The 16,169-nt window shown below is 43.4% G+C and overlaps 1 protein-coding gene and 1 long non-coding RNA gene across 3 annotated transcripts in view; one reads left to right on the top strand and one right to left on the bottom strand.

Annotated features, from left to right (window-relative positions):
* The window catches only part of LOC142360819 (uncharacterized), a 22,159-nt gene extending 19,072 nt beyond the window's left edge, over positions 1-3,087 (bottom strand). The window contains exon 1 of one of the 2 annotated variants that reach the window (XR_012763384.1): positions 3,022-3,087. This is a non-coding gene — a long non-coding RNA (uncharacterized LOC142360819). Of the gene's footprint in view, positions 1-3,017 lie in introns of both variants that reach the window. The other variant, XR_012763385.1, reaches the window with a different exon arrangement.
* On the top strand, positions 2,327-16,169 carry MAL2 (mal, T cell differentiation protein 2). Its single transcript, XM_075415647.1, has 4 exons — positions 2,327-2,613; positions 6,084-6,254; positions 11,304-11,462; positions 13,842-16,169. Exons 1-4 carry the CDS (start codon positions 2,479-2,481, stop codon positions 13,911-13,913), a joined length of 537 nt encoding a protein of 178 aa, XP_075271762.1. The 5' UTR covers positions 2,327-2,478; the 3' UTR covers positions 13,914-16,169.

The following is a 16,169-nucleotide window of genomic DNA, read 5'->3' as shown; positions in this document are numbered from 1 at the left end:
CTTTATGTTAGGCTGCCATAAGCATAGGAACACAAAGGGGAAAAAGTTTCAACTTTCGGTAACAGTTATTTAAATGGAGTTTTGAGTCCTTTTGGTTGCACAGACAGACCTTCCTATGTACAGTGAATCAATACGCTTCTGTCTACCTGTTGACTCTGGTAGACTTGAAGCAGCATCATTAGTTTACCCTGTAACATGCCCAGATGCAAATATTTACATTAAAATGCTATTAAAAAGCAGTCCAACACAAACTTGTGTGCTTTTGCTATGAAAACTTGAAAATGTAGTCCTGATACTGATCTCTTAAAGAATCCAGATTTTTAAAGATTCAAACAGCATATGAATCAGTATCTGAAGAATCCCACATGACATTGAAGCGAATCCTATTGGTAAAAATAATTTAAACAGCTACTTTCATTTGAATGATTAGGATTTAGGAAAAAGTATTGCCATAAATCTACTTTAAGGCTATTTTCTGTACAAATCTACTTTAAGGCTATTTTGTGTATATGTACATCTAACAGTGAAACCTAGATTTTACTGTGAAAACCTCCTAAAATTCAAGAAAATCAATGTTAAAAGGAATGTACAGGTTAAAATGAATGGTATTTACAAGCAAGAAAAAAATGACTGTACATGGTATGTAATCATCAGTAAAATCCAGTGGTGCTGGAGCTCACATAGATTACTTGCATGGCTGGATAATAAAACTGGAAATGTTTATGACCAAGGGTTATTTGTACTTCCTCTGTGCAAGATAAGGATAATTCCATTTCTTGTTCCGAATCATAAACTGATTGAGCCAGTTTTCCACCCACTCAGATTTCTCCCTCCGCAGGGCAGTCTCAGTGGATTCAGGGCCAGACTGTGAAGTTAATTGGACATATGGTCTCCAGAACACAACCTGACGAATGAACCGCCTACGCCTAATCACTTGGGCACAACTCTGAATCCCACTCCCTTCCAAAACACACCCAAGTCAGGACCTGTAGGACTGTGTCTCCAGACCCTCGAGCCCTTCCCTGAAGATAAATGGATGGGACACAAGGTTCAATTTTAAAATAGGCCTAGAGGAGGAATGAGATGTATTCATATTACCTGATAACCGATGGAGTAAAGGACTCAGAAAAGAGGGGAGGCCAGGCTCAATGCCTTCCTCAGCCTGATGGAGATTCAACCCCACATCTCCCACTCCAGCTACAAGGAGTGCAGGGATGAGGAGAGAGCAGAAGAAAGAATGCAAACTGTTGCTTCTTCCTCCTTTAGCAGCCATGATTTAAAAGCTAAGCGGCCATTACTGCACTCTAGAGGTGCCCCAAACCTCTTTATGGACTAGGTATGCTGGAAGGATGGATGAATCGTGTTTAGAGGAGCCAACTGCTCCCCACCTAGAGCTCGGACTGGGGTGGGGAAGACAGGCATTTTGGTGTGAGGTGTTTCTTGTCATCTCAAAAGCAAAACCAAGAGACATCAGGCATCTAAAAATACAGGAACACAGTGTTAACACCCGCGCTGGTTCAACCTCCAGAGCAGCTGCATACACACGGCATGAAACCTTCTTAAAAAGTAACCTTTAACATCGCAGCTATGTATGTTAAGGATAAACACCCAGGAACACTGAATGGGATAACGCTGTTTGAAATGGTGCTTAGTCATCCCAGCGACAGGACGCCCCATCCTACGCCACATAAGGAGAAATAACAAGAGTGCTGGATGACGCCACATCCTTCATCCACGGAAGATATTTATACTAAGAAGCACAAGAAAATGCTTTGTAAGTGGTCTGATGAACGCATACCTTTCCGGACCCTCACCTAGCCAAAACTTTTGCATCAAACAAACATTTCCTATTAAGCAGTTGTGCACGGCTGAGTGAGGTTGAGAGGAAAGAAGATACAGACGAAACGTGTTCGGTATTTTGAACGGGCAGCCTAGCAGGTCCCTTGAAAAAAAAAAAAAGGTGCAGCCTCATAATTTCGAAGCCTCAAATATCCGCGACCAGCAGGTAAACAGCAACATTCTGCACACCGGCGTTAGGAAACGACGCCCAAGTCCGGCCGGGTCTGACTCAGGGCCTGCGAACGAGGAGCTGGGCAGGTCGGGGCAAACCCCCCCCCCCCGGCGCTGCGCTCCCGGGGCGGCCCCAGGCACCGGCCGGCCGCGGCGCGGCTGCTCGGGGAAGCCGGGGCTCAGCGCCCTCCACCCGCCCCGGCACCGGGACGAACCGGCCCTGCCCGCCCGCACCGCCGCAGCCTCCTCCCGGACGGGCGGGCTGAGGCGGGGCAGCGTCGCTCCTCCGCACCCCGGGCGGGGCGGGGCGGGCCCGGCTCTGGGGCGGGCGGGAGGGAGGCGGCCGGGGCGGCACGCACGGCCCGCCCGCACCTGTCCCTTCCTCCTCCTCCTCCTGCTGCTCCTGCTCGCCCACCTGGCCGCGGCTCGGCCGTCCCCGCCGCGCTCGGCAGCCGCCGCCACAGCAACATGTTGCCGAGGGGAGCCTCGTCCATGCCGCCGCCTCCCAACCCCGCTGCCTATTTCCCGCCGCCCCGGGTCACTTTGCCCTCCGGCCTGGAGATCCTGCGCACCTACTCGGGAGCCGTCATCTTCCTGGAGATCGTGAGTGCGGGGGGGAAGGGGGGCGGCCACCGGCCTTCCCGCGCTTTTCCCTCCCCTCAGCGCCCCGCTCCCCGCGCCCCGCTCCCCGCGCCCGTCTCCTTCCCGCTCGGGCAGTGCTGCCCGGAGCCGGGGGCCGGGACGCGCCTCTGCCCGGGCACGGCCGAGCAGCGACCCCGCGCTCCTCACCTGCCATTTTGTGTGCGGGAGAGGTGCGGGCGGCCGAGGCTGCGGCGGCGGGAGCCGCCGGGCTGCCCCGCTCCGGCCCCGGGGCCGCTGCCTGGGACGCGGGGCTGTGCCGCGGAGGGTCCCGCTCACCTCGGCAGCGGCAGGGAGGCGTTTCGCGGGGGTTGTTACCGCTGTCGAGGGCTTCGAGCCACGCAGAGCCCCAGAGCCCAAGCTGTTACCTGCCTGTGTGCGTGTGTCCTGTGCAAACTGGTACCAGTATGGCTGATTTCGTGTGCGTGTGAGACCGTACTGGTGCACGCGGAGCTGAGGACCTTTGACCTAAGGCCGAGTATTCGGCTCTGCAGAACCGTGACACTGATTAGTAGGAGGAAAAAAAAAATCAAACCAGTCCTTGGCAGAGCTTATCTCAGTTTATTAATATTTTTTTCTTGGGGTCAGAGCTGAATGCTGTTCGGGTCATAGAATCACAGAATGGTAAGGGTTGGAAGGGACCTTAAAGATCATCTGGTTCCACCCCCCCTGCCATGAGCCGGGACATCTTCCACTAGACCAGGCTGCTCAGAGCTCCATCCAACCTGGCCTTGAACATTTCCAGGGAGGGGGCATCAACAGCTTCTCTGGGCAACCTGTGCCAGTGTTTCACCACCCTCATGGTGAAGAATTTCTTCCTAATGTCTGATCTAAATCTGCCCTCTTTTAGTTTACAGCCATTCCCTCTTGTCCTATCAGTACACACCCTTGTAAAAAGTCCCTCTCCATCCTTCCTGTAGGCCCCTTCAGGTACTGGAAGGCTGCTGTAAGATATTTAAAGACCAGCAAAAGAGTCTGGAGATGAACATCTCTGCTTATTTTGCAGAGCCAGTGTAGCTGACAGTGAGATTGCAAACCTCCGTGGAGGTACCCATACAAACTTGGAAGGTCCACCACTGGGGCACGGAGAGAATTCAGTGCTTATGCTTGTTACTGTCAAGCTTGCTAGTGTTTAACGCAGTAATGGGGTATTTATGAATGCAGACTGTCTAGACTAGACAAAGTATAAACTGGTCAGAGACAACTTTTTGTTTGTTTATTTTTTTTTTTAAACTTAGGCTATTATCATCTCTTAGTACAAATTCAATTTTGCTCAAAACCTAATTCAGGTCTAAGAAGAAAGAAGGAAAGACAGGCCTTACACAAAGAAAGTAGAGCTGGATAACAACTTTACAACTTACAATACTACCAATGTATCCTTCATGATTGGAAACTACAAATCACAAAAACTTTAATTTATGCTGATGGTTTCAACAAAGAAAGTTTTACAAGAAAACCACATTTTCACATGTAAATGTGTTTTCAAGTAGATAATAGTTCAGATGGTCTCCAGAACCATTAGTCCAAACCCTAACCATCCAGTCAAGCGAAGATCCCCACACCTACTACACCCAACCAAATCAAAGCCTAATTTCCCCAGGCACAGATACACAGACGTCCTGTACATCACCCAGGGCACCCTTTCTAGCTGCAGACATTGGGCTTCTCAGCACTGGCAGCTTTGTGCAGCACTCGCCTCAGTCACTGGGTGCACAGCGCTCTTCTGCTGCCACCAGCTCTGCAGCACAGCAGGAATTCACTTAACCCCTTCTAAAATTGTGTAAGCCTTTCAGCAGGATCCATGCTATGCCTCCAGTGTACAACACCACATATGCAATACATTGCTTCCTGGTCTGCGAGCTGGATCCCACCCTGCGAGCTGCAAAGCTGCACCTGAGCAAAGGGCTGGGAGCACGGGTCCAGGTGCTAAATCAGGCCCCGAGTTAGTGGGGATGGGAGGCGCGTTAGGCCGGCTGACCGACTGCACAGCTGACGGCCGAGCTGAAGGGAACAGGCATGGTGGGAGGGAAGTGGCACAACAGCGGGCGCTGAGGTTAGCAGTCTCTGCGGTAGACTTCTAAATTTATTTTTAAAGCAGCCTGCAAGGTTGCATATCAAAATACTGAAAACATTTCATGTGTCTGCTTCTTGTTTAACAGATGCTTTCTGTGATCCCTTCTGCTTCCTCACTGCGCATCGCTATCTGGTCTCTGAGTTGTAGACTTGCACCTGCAGCCTTGTGAAACTAGAGAAACTTTGGTTCTTCACAGCAGCTAAAAAAGGAGAACAGCTTGAAGGCTAATACGTAAACCCTGGGGAGTTTTGAATTGAGACTAGCAATGCCTCTTTACATAAATGCTGCTGCAGTGTAACACGAGAGGAACCAATTAATTTTATAGCAGGCGTCTTTTGAAAGGTACCTGTCATCCAACCTTGATTCAAAAGAAAGGTCCCTAGATCTGAAAATGTAGCCTCTGACTTTTGTAGTTGTAAATCTGTAGGTTTTAAATGGGAAAGTAGTCACATGCTTGGAAATCAGTTATAGCTGTCACTACACAGCAGGTTGGATTATGAAGTTAAATATTTCCATAATAAATGAATATACATGAGATGGCATTTACGATTTTCTCTAGTTATCCTCTCTTTCATAAAGAGGCAGGATTTGCAGGGGGGGATAGTACCCTTCTTTAGGCCAAGAGTTGATTAAACCAGACAAGCCTTAGAGTATGTAAATTCTCTATCAGCCTGTCACAGCTCAGCATCCCCAATAGACATTCGCTGCGATCAGTATGCTGAAAAGAAAACTGGCAGAGCTGAATTCTTCCCCAGGTTATGATAGTTCGTTACAACGTAACTTACAACTCGCCTTATTCACATTCTAGTTTTCTCTTTCACTTTATTGCTTACTGTGTTCTCTTTCAGTATTTTATTACAAATACATTGAGAAAGAGATGCAATTTCATTTCTTTTCTATATCTTATCTCGTTAGGACTACAAAACCAAACCCTATGAGATTGAATCCAAATCTGATGTACATCCTTGTCATGCTAACTTTAGTATATATAGAGAGATTATACAAATCTCTGTGTGATTGTACATCTCTCTACGTGTCTGTGTCAACCATGTTTTCACATTTCTTGTACTTCGCTCAAAGTAAGAGTAAAATTTTCAGCAGCAGTACGCAAGTTACCTGGGTTTGTAAATCCCACTTCCAAGACTGTTTTAAGAGCTTTTAAGAATTTCAGGGTGGCCTTGTCTTGCTGCCACTTAGTGCCTATCAATGGCACTTGGGCTCTCTGAGTACTTTTGGAGTGTTTCCTCTTGGTTCCTAAAAGTAATCGGAGGATGTGTTGATGGGTGATATTAGTTCTTAGGCAGAGGGGACTGAATAGAAGTTCTCTCCCAGTTCATCATCTGTATTCTTTTCCTTGCAGCTGTTCGGAACGATAGTCTGGATTTTGGTAGCTGCTACCCAAGTTCCCCTGCCGCTGCTGCAGGGATGGGTAATGTTTGTAGCAGTGACTGCTTGGTTCCTGTCCATTGTGTTCCTGTGTGTGTTCCTCTTCGGTTACGCAAATAGAATTGCCGTCAACTGGAACCAGACGGTAAGATTTTTAAAATTTCTTTAAGGATTCCCATTATTTTATGAACTGAAAATAATTTCAGGAGAAGTACTGATCCTAAGTCTTAATGCCTGGCCTTCTGTTTGAGCAGAAGGTTTTTCAAACCAGAGAAATTCAAAACTAGAAAGAGTATGGGTACAAGGATGACGGAGGACATACAGCACCTGTTGTATGATGGAGGCTGAAAGAGCCCAGCTTTTGAAAGGCTGAAGGAGCATACTTGTCCTCTATGAGCACATAAAATTCATGAGCAGCAGGCAGAGGACTAGTTTAACAAGGCATAACAACAAATTGGTTTTAATTACCAGAAATAATTGTAGACTGGAAATGGGAAAATATTTTCTGACTGTCAGAGAAGTGGTAGTAATGGGAGGTAGAAAGATACATCTAATACTGTAAAAGAAGTGATACATTTGTGAACACATTGTGTGATGTGGTTGTCTAAGATAGCATGGACTGGACTAAAGCACCCAGGAAGTCTCCAGTTTCTAAAAAGTCTTGTGCTGACTTTGGGGTCAGTTCCTTAAAGCTGGGGCAGCGTTGGTGCATGGCTGTTAGACCTTAGGTAGTCAAAGACAGTATAACCTGCAGTATGATACAGCTTAACATCTTTTTAGGAGACTTGATGTTTATGTTTCTTAGAGGAAGCCTGGTGAGTCTACAGATACCATTATACTCTGCTCAGCTTTTCCTCATTGTGAAGGCAAGATTCGATTCTTGCTGGAAAGGATTTTTATGGCTTGTGACATTAGTTCTCACAGACTGTACCTTCCTATTAAGGAGAGCTGTTGGCTCCGGTTTTTACCAACTGCATGGATACCTCAGATTATTGACTGCAAATTTTTATGTACTCCTTTGTTGTCATTAACTGCTTTTTACTTTGAGTTTTTAGCGCTCAAGTAGTTGATCACAAAATGGTATCACTCTCTCTTATATTACTGGAAGTGAATAATAAGAGGTGGCAAAACTGTAATGAGAATGGAATTTCCAAAGAATCTTCTGAAAGGACTAGAACTTCTAAAATATTGAAGTATGGCTGTTTGTACCTGCTGATGACCCTCACCTTCCTCCCATGCGGCTTAGTTTTCCTATTAACACTTTTCTTGATCGTAGCTGGAATTGCGTGCCTCAGTGTCAACATCTGTGGTTTTTTAACTGTTCAAGTTATTCATGCATAGTCCCTTAAAACAAAAGGACTTTAAAGCAAATCATAGAGATTCATGATTTTGGGGCTCTACCTGATAACTTCAAAGCCCCTCAGTGGAAATGGACTGGGTTCTGTTAGAACAAACTTCAGCACTTTGATAGCGAATACACATACATACAGTGTCAGCTTTCCAGCACAATACAGGCAGTAATTAGGCTAATAATGAGTTACAATTACAGACATCTTTACAGGGATTTACGCTGCGACATCCTTACAAGTTATGATGCAATAAAGCCCTTGAGCGTGTCCATAATTTAAGTAAATTAATAGTGTCCTGGGTTTCATTGAAACTGTTTGCCAATTTACCATCATGCAGTCTATTTAAGAGTTGCTGAGTGAGGACATAGCCTTTTATAGGTTGAAAATGCTATACAAATGTTCACCTTGTAACAATGTAAGTGTGTCTTACACATTGGCTACTTGATGCTGGCAGTGGTTTGTTGTGCTGTTAATTTTGTCCCCTTGTATATGATAAATTACTAAAAAAACTTTAGTTAGGAAATTGTTACATGACGGATTAAAGCTGCATCTGTGGGACTCTGTAAGTTAATCTGAAAAGCTGTCATAACTAAGTCAACATCTTAAATAAATGCAGAGTGAATTGTTTTATCTCTAATGTGGTAGCTGAAATCCAGCCCCTTCCAGTTGTCAGCAAAAATAACACTAGATGCATCATTTGATCGCTGTTTTCAGGTGCCCAGTTGTTCTATAACTTGTTGGCACTAAGTTATTTAGCAGCACTTCACAAGGATTTTATTACCTGCTGTTGCAAATAAATAATTACTAGAAACATAAAACTACTTTTATTACTATAGAATAAAAAGGTGTACCTGTTTGGTTTAGGTTGGCATGTATTTAGATAAATACATGTTTTTCGCTCTTTTATAGATTAAATTTACAGTAGAACTCAGAAAGTACCGGTCATTAGATTAGGTCAAAAATGGGAGGAGTCATGGCTTACTTATATTGGAGTATTATAGCTTCATGTAGAGATTCATAACAAATGTGGTTTAAGACTCCAGGAGTTTAAATGTAAGTTTGAAAAACAGCATGAGATTCTGGCTGCCCTGCATTTAGTAATACCTTACGTCGTAAGTAGCTCCATTGATACTAGTACAGATACTTAAAAAATAGGATGCTACACAGTGAAAAGATGGGGGAAAATGTGGAGCTTATGGAGGTACATCACTGTATTAAGCCAGATGGTATGACAAATACTGTCCTTTGCAGCCTGACTCATAACACACGCATTTACAAAATTAGATGGGAACTAACATACCACGCTGATCTGGTAGTGTTTTACATACACTTTGTGTGAGGTTTCAGTGATTGTACTAGTGTGGAGGCAAGGGAGAGTTAGGCACCATGCTGATAATCACTGAAAACCAGAAAACCCTCCCTCATTAGAACTTGGGGTTTTTGGTTATAGAAACCATAACCATACAAACATGAAACCTTACAGGTGCTACATAGCTTCACTGTAATTGCTGCCAGAAGGAAATTAGGGCTTGGCAGGAGAGTGAAGGAAATGAAAGAGTTTGTCTTCTGAAAATACCTCTCCAGTACACAATGAGCACTGTCTTCCTCGTGGAGCTATTTGTACTCCTTCGTGAGCAGCGCTGCCAGAAGTGTACAGCTGGTAACACTGACGTCGTTGCACGCTAGGTATGTAGCAGCCCAAGAATAATGGATGTCCTTGATTACCCAGGGGCTGACGCAGACCTTTCAAGCTGCCGGAATCCCATGCTATGAAATGGGTACGTCAGGCCATGGTATGGGGTCCGGCGTTTGTCACACAGTGAACGCAGTTTGGCACGGTGTGTGTAGGCGGTGGCATGAGAGGAGATGTGCGTGTCTGTCTGCCAGCCAGTCTGTGAGCCGGGGGAAGCCACAGCAGTCAGCATCTGGTGGGGAGAAGTGTCTCCCCCGGCTGCAGCACAGCACTGCACCTTCTCCGATGCTTCAGCACTCTCCTCCTGCAGTAGGTCCCTACTATTTTTTTCTATGAAGTGCAGATGTTACAGAAGAGCTGGAGGCTGAGGGAATGTGTCTTACGCCCAAAGCTTGAAAGCTGTCAAGCCGAGTGCATAAAGGCTACGCAGCCATGTCAAGAAGCCACCCTCTGCCCGCTTGCCATCTCAGTTCTGTTGATGTCAGTGGGGCCTCTGGTGACACTCCAAGAGGAAGTAATTGTTTTGAAAAAATGAAAAAAAAAAAACCCCTAATAACCCAGACAGTATGGAAGACCAGAAGTTGGGAATTACTGCAGCTGTTTTGCCAAAACTTGGATTCCCAGTAATCAGCAGTTATTAAGAAAAGCAGTATGCTCTATGACCTAACCTTAAGTGATTCTTAATTAAGAGAAAATTATTTCCTGATCTAAGTGGAATGGGAAACTGTAGTAGCAGCAGCTTATATCATAACTTATCAAAACTGACTTGGGTATGATTTCAGTAGCTTTAGCTGCTATCAAATATGGAACAACTGAGGAGTTTGAAAAGAAAATTCTTTCATAAAAAGAAAATCTCACATCTATGAAGAAACAATTCTCCAAACAGGGAAACGCAGCACATTCTCACTTTCATATCGGACAGCTAGTAGGTAAGGATGCTGCGCCGTAATTTCTAGTGCATATGAATGCTGTCTGCTGTCGTGACACTCACACGTGGTGTACTGTGAGCTCTTACTCTCGGCATGCTGGTAGTCCACTGCACTCAAGTGAGTTAAAAGCACAGGAAGAATTCATTAGTGCTGGACATAGACTATATAGTGTGGATGTCATCAAAAAGCATGCATATATGTGTGTAGAAGATTCAGAAAGGTGTCTGTGACTTTTGCAGACCTGCACAGGTGTAGGCACAAAGTGTATGGACTTGGGAACCGAGTGCAGTGGAAATGTCAGCTTTGCAGACTCGACAACAGAAGGAGATGTTGGAAGGGTATTTTAAACATTTTAAAACTGTACTGGGACATGTCTTGGATCTTGGTGCGTGGAACACTGGACTCTGAAATACAACCCGCAAAGAGATTTAGGCACCAGAGCTGCTTTTTCATGTGTTCCAGTAATAGAATCCAGAAATGAGAGTTAGATGTTTAAACCTTGTGTTCAGCTAGAATTCACCACAGAGGAGGGAATCGCCTAGAGAAGGCCAGGAGAGAAGCATATTTAAAGTCAGTCCTAACTCCCAACTTCTCAAGTCTCAGGCATTTTATTCCACAGTATCATGAACTACTTCCAAATTACTGTATTTTGGGTAGAACCAAGTCAGAAGGAGTTGCTGAAATGCCTTGGTTCTTGGATTCTGATTGTATCGGGAAGTAAACTTCAGCTATGTCAAGGCTGAGGTGTTTCTGGTTATTTACAGAAGCAAAATTTAAGCATGAAGGGGGCACTTCTGGTGCTTAAGGTATAGCTGAGAACATATTTGAGGGACTGCAAGCTTGTGTTGTACTGCTTAAATTGTGATAAAGTTGGCCTGTATGTCCCTTGTTTTTTATCTAAGCTGTATGAAGGGAGAGTTCTGTAAGCTCTAAAAGGTAGTGAATGTACATATAGATGAACACATGCCTCTTAACTTGGAAGACTGTAGGGTTTGGGGAGAGGGAGGGTTGCCCTTCACTGATTGTGTTAGTGAGTTGCTTATCATTGCAAGCAACTGTGAAAACATGTCAGGTTAAGCTCTCGGATGGATTTAATGCTGCTTATCCAAAGCTATTGTTATCAGTGCTCATTTCATGTTTCAGTGTTGGGTTGCATTTGTACTGAGACTAGAAGAGTTAGGTATGTATTGCAGCCCAGGCTGATTCTGTTATTTGCTTTTCAGGATTTTCTTTTCCATGGGACTACTTTTGTCTTTTATTTTGGAGCTTTTCTACTGCAAGCAGCAACTACATCTCTGCATTACTTTCCCCGCAAATTCAATTCCACCTCACAAGAGAGGATTCTAGCTGATCATGAATATAATATAAGCATAGCAGCCTCGGTATGTATTTTGTATGTTTGTATCTTGGGAATGGAAGTCTGTTGTAAGCCCTTGTAGCCAGACATTCAGCTTGGGAGCATAACACAAAGCTGGAATAGAAAGGGGAGCTGTGAGAGAAAGTGCTGTCTTTGAGGGTAGCAAACAGTGTCTGACAGTGAAAAAAAACATGGAATAAGCTAATGCTAATGTGATAGGTGCTCAGTTGCTACTCTTCACTATAGTGTTTTAAGTGTATGGTCACTACAGCTTATAATTTTTAGACAAGATATTTTGTAAAAGCAATATTGTGTATTAGAACAAAAAGGTAACAACTGAGCCTTCATCAAAGCATCAGGTGTGAATTTCAAGCCTGTACTCAAACTTTCAGTTGCTTTTTCTATACCATTTAGATAGTCCTGAACATGCCATGGGGCAAAACCTTGGACTAGCTCCTTGTGAAGCTCCAGATACGTACTTACAACATCAGGCATAAAAGTTAGCTGTAGGGGCCCTGCTGTCTCTTGTGGCGAGAATTGGAGTGCTTCTGATGATGGCCTAAGCTCAGACTGCATTTTTCCTCACTGTAGTTGCATCACCACTGCATCTCTGTATCTGGTGATGTGGGTATGCATAGCTGAGTCAGAAGATATACCAGGCTCTAGCTTTCTCCCTGGCTGGACTCCTGAAGGGCAAGTAGAGGTGTGCCCGTAGGCTTAACTTAAAGAACTGAAGTTACTGCTTTTATTTTTTTTGTACCATCCAGAAGGTCTTGCATACCTCAGGGAACTGGATATGTTTATTAAGCTTCTGAAACCCTCTGTGGGTATCTGTTGTCCTTAAAACTAAATACACCATAAATTTTGCACAGTAAACACCTTCAGTTCATCTTAAGATAAAACCAGATGAACATCAGGTGTAAAGTTCGCATTCTGTGTGCAAGAGGAGAATGAGAAGGAAAGGCCTTTTCTTTGGCAAGCCAGTCTCTGAAGGGGTGAGGTGGGCATGTCAGTCTCTAAGCCCAGAGTTCCTCACTATTGCCCACGTGCCAGTAACAGGCTCGAGCTCATCCGATCCCTGTGTGGCCATAAGGCACAGGACAGAGGTGGTGTCTCATAGCTGTGCCCGAACTAACGGAGGGCTTTATACTAAGCAAGTATCTCCAATTCTGCCCTGAAGTGTAGCTCTTCAGTGCTTGTTCAGTGTGTTCAGATCCCACTGAATATATGCTCACTTCAATCGTTTTGTCTGATAACAAGATACTGGGGACTCCAAGAGACCCTTTCCCCCTTCCATACTATTTTTCCAAAGGACAATTCAGTTCTTCAAGCCCATCAAATCCCTGTCAAGTGAGGGGAGGAGGAGACACTTTTGTAAATTGCCTCAGTATTTTTAATTAAGAGATGCTGGGAAATGGTGAATCAGATAACTGTAGTTTTCAGTGTCTTTGCAGTTTTTCCAAAAATATGTAATTTGAAAGTCAGGACATACAGAATAAAATTTTAATCCTTCAAAATGCTTTGTTAAAACAGTCCTGCGATCTACACGGAAAAAAATAAAAGGTTGCTAACATTTTGTCTTTTAAAATTACTTTTGTATACTGTGATGAAAAATATATATGTTCATTTTATATGGGTGATAGTTCTACGGTGTAGCATCTATTCAAAACTTTAATTGCCAAATTAACACTTGTATGGAAAGCAAGGGATAAGTTGTTATGTCACGATTGAATTTGAATGTTCCAAGAGACGGAATCCATCATTAGCATTGGCCAATACGAGAAACTGTTTTTTTCAGCAAGTCAGTTTCTCATTTCTTCCTTCTGGTTTACATTATATATTCAAGTTTGCTGTGGCATGTTCAAATCTATTCAATTCAGTTATTGAGCAGTAGCGACTTCCTGGCGTTTCCCAGGAAGTTGTTCTAATGGTGGGTTATCCGGTCGAGGAGGCCAGATTTGTAGCTGTTGCTGTGTTTCTGCAAGTAAGAGAGTTCTGCTGTCCAGAGGGACGTCTTAGTTGTTTGCTGCTAAAGGCATTCACTTGGAAACAAATCTGAGATTAATGTTTGATCAGTCTAGATAAGAGAAAACAAATACACGGTGTACATACACATGATTACTTCGTACCATAATTTATGCAGACATTCTGTTTCATATTTTATTTCAAAATGTCTTCTGAAGCAAAAAAGTGAGTTAAAAGTGGTAACATGGGATTATAACAGAGAGATTTAGAAAACTTCAGAGGATCACAAACCTGTCTTTACCTTAAGCATTTTGGCTGGGGGAGGTAACTTTTGAATCATTTGTGTTCCTGTATTCGTTTAGAATAGGAAAAAAAATCAATATAATGTGTGATTCACTTTTTATTTTTTCTTCTTTCTTTTTTTCTGTTTCTCCTCTAGATTTTTGCCTTTGCAACAGCTGTTTGTTATGGTTGCAGCACAGCCCTGGCATTAAGGAGATGGAGGCTATAGCAGTTGAAGAGAGGTTAATGCCTGAGTGTTCCACTTCAGATCAAATTAAGTGCTACTTGTCTGTTTTACCGTAATCTAGTTCGAAAAAGACTTTTTTTGCTTAAAATCTGTTTTAAAGTGCTGAAATGCAAATAACCCCTAATCAGGATTTCCTTAACAGAAAACGAGTTTCCATCTCTTCCCTTTCTAATTTTTACTTTCACTCTGTACTCATGAGAAGCATACTTCTTGTATGGTATTATAGAGCCGAGGGACAAACAGATGTGTCATTAGCAGATAACAGAATTCTAGTGCTAAATCAGAAGAGGAAGAAAATGGAAACTAAATCAACATGTTAACTGCACAGGCAGCTGAAAAGCTCCCCACTTGTTAAGTCCTGGCATCCTGGGATTGGGCCTTAAGTGTTTTGCAGCATCACAGTGCAGGTGGAGCCTTGAGGCTCCTTGTAGAGTCACGGGTTTTCTGCACACTGCTCCTTGCATGATCAGAGCCCACACTGACTTTGTGATACCGACTTAGTATATATATTATTAACTTTGATGTACAGAGAAAATATTTTAAATATCCATCCAGTGAAATCTTTTGATACTCTTTTATAGCCATATCCACCGATGGTGATCTGATCCTTAAAGCTTACTGTACTCCTTAGTAGATACAAACTGTTTGGGACTGTCAGTCAGTAGTTCATTAGTTCTAGGAATTTAGCTTAATCAGATCTATTTATACTGCAAAACAAAACAGTGCATTTATGTTGTGTTTGTATATACATGGTATATTTTTGTTTAACAGGAATATTTGCACTGTTTTACTTTGTTGGAGTACAGCTTTGTTTTTGTTACTTCAAGTGCTGCATTTGTTACTTATTATGTGAGTCAGTATCATTTGAATGGAATGTTACCAAATGGTGAATAATGTCTGACCTCAATTCTTGCGGTGTGTTATTTGTTAGATTCTAAACCTGCGGTGTTGTAAAGGTGTTTTTATTTAGACAGATGCCTATACAACATCTTACTGAAAGCAGTGGAATGCAAAGCGGTCCGCCCAGTATGGAGTTTGCTTTTGGCACGGATGACGTTTAATTGAGCCCCCCTTGAATACCCCAGTTTTATAATGACATGAGATCTTATATATAGAAAATTAATTTAACAAAACTAAATGATAGCATTGCACTCTGCTCCCTAATGCTCATGCAAGTTTGCAGACGGTGAAACTTTTTTTTATAATGCTAGTAAATAATTTTTGCTCTTGTGAATAGTGCCAAATTGATAACCTGGGAGAACAGAGGCTCCCTGTCATCTGTAGAACAACTCGCTCGCCACATCTTGCCAGTGCACCTAAATATTCTGCAAAGACCAGCAGTGACTGGGTAAGGGAAGACAGGACTTGCTTCATTCCCAGGCCTACTCATTCTACTTGAGACAACAAGGGTGTCTGCTATGAAGGTGACTTTATCAGACTTGTCAGGTACAAGGATCTCTGAGAGTCAGCCACCCTCGGTAGTGCCCTGCAGTCCCTGCTGACCCAGGACGGTTCTTATGGATGACATAGCAGTGAGTGGCAGCCCTTCTGACTACTGGAACTACTCTGTTGTCCGGAATTACTGCAGTGGGATGTTTTTGTGTATCTTCTTTTCTGAAATTTTTATCTTCCAAAGATTTTGTATTCTGGCTGATTTTTTTTTTCTAGTTCTCTACTTGCATTGAAATTGGTTTTGTGAACGTTTCATCTAGAGCCATATACTTTTAAAAATAGTTCATACTGTATAAAGTACACTTACACTGGAGTATATGGATAAAAGTATATAACAAAGACTTATGCTAAGCAGCATTAAAGTTACTTAATATATTTATGGCAGTAGTCTGGTTATTAATTCTGTGTTTTGGAAGGTATCAAAAAACTACCTTGCAACTTTGACTGACTTGATGACTAGACATATAAACTAAAGGCTAAGGTTTCTTGAAAAGGCACCATTACACTGGTGCTGGTTTTGTATAGCAGTTTGCCATGTGACACAGCATGAAGTCGAGTAAGGTCAGCTACAACGTCATTGCAAATGGGCGCTGATCTTTGGTGGTTTCTCCTTCGTCCTGCAACCTGGATGTGCACTGCACGCCACAGACTGTGCATGCTGCAGCTACCCTCTGCAGCCGGCTGGGATGGTGCGGGCAAGATCTCAGCTTTTTGCCTGTTTAAACCTACGCAGTATGAAACCCACACATGGTGTCTATTAAAAAGCTGTCCAAGTTTCACTGACAT

Source organism: Opisthocomus hoazin, chromosome 3 (assembly GCF_030867145.1).
Source record: "Opisthocomus hoazin isolate bOpiHoa1 chromosome 3, bOpiHoa1.hap1, whole genome shotgun sequence".
Taxonomy (NCBI): domain Eukaryota; kingdom Metazoa; phylum Chordata; class Aves; order Opisthocomiformes; family Opisthocomidae; genus Opisthocomus; species Opisthocomus hoazin.
This window is presented reverse-complemented; position numbering and strand designations above follow the sequence as displayed.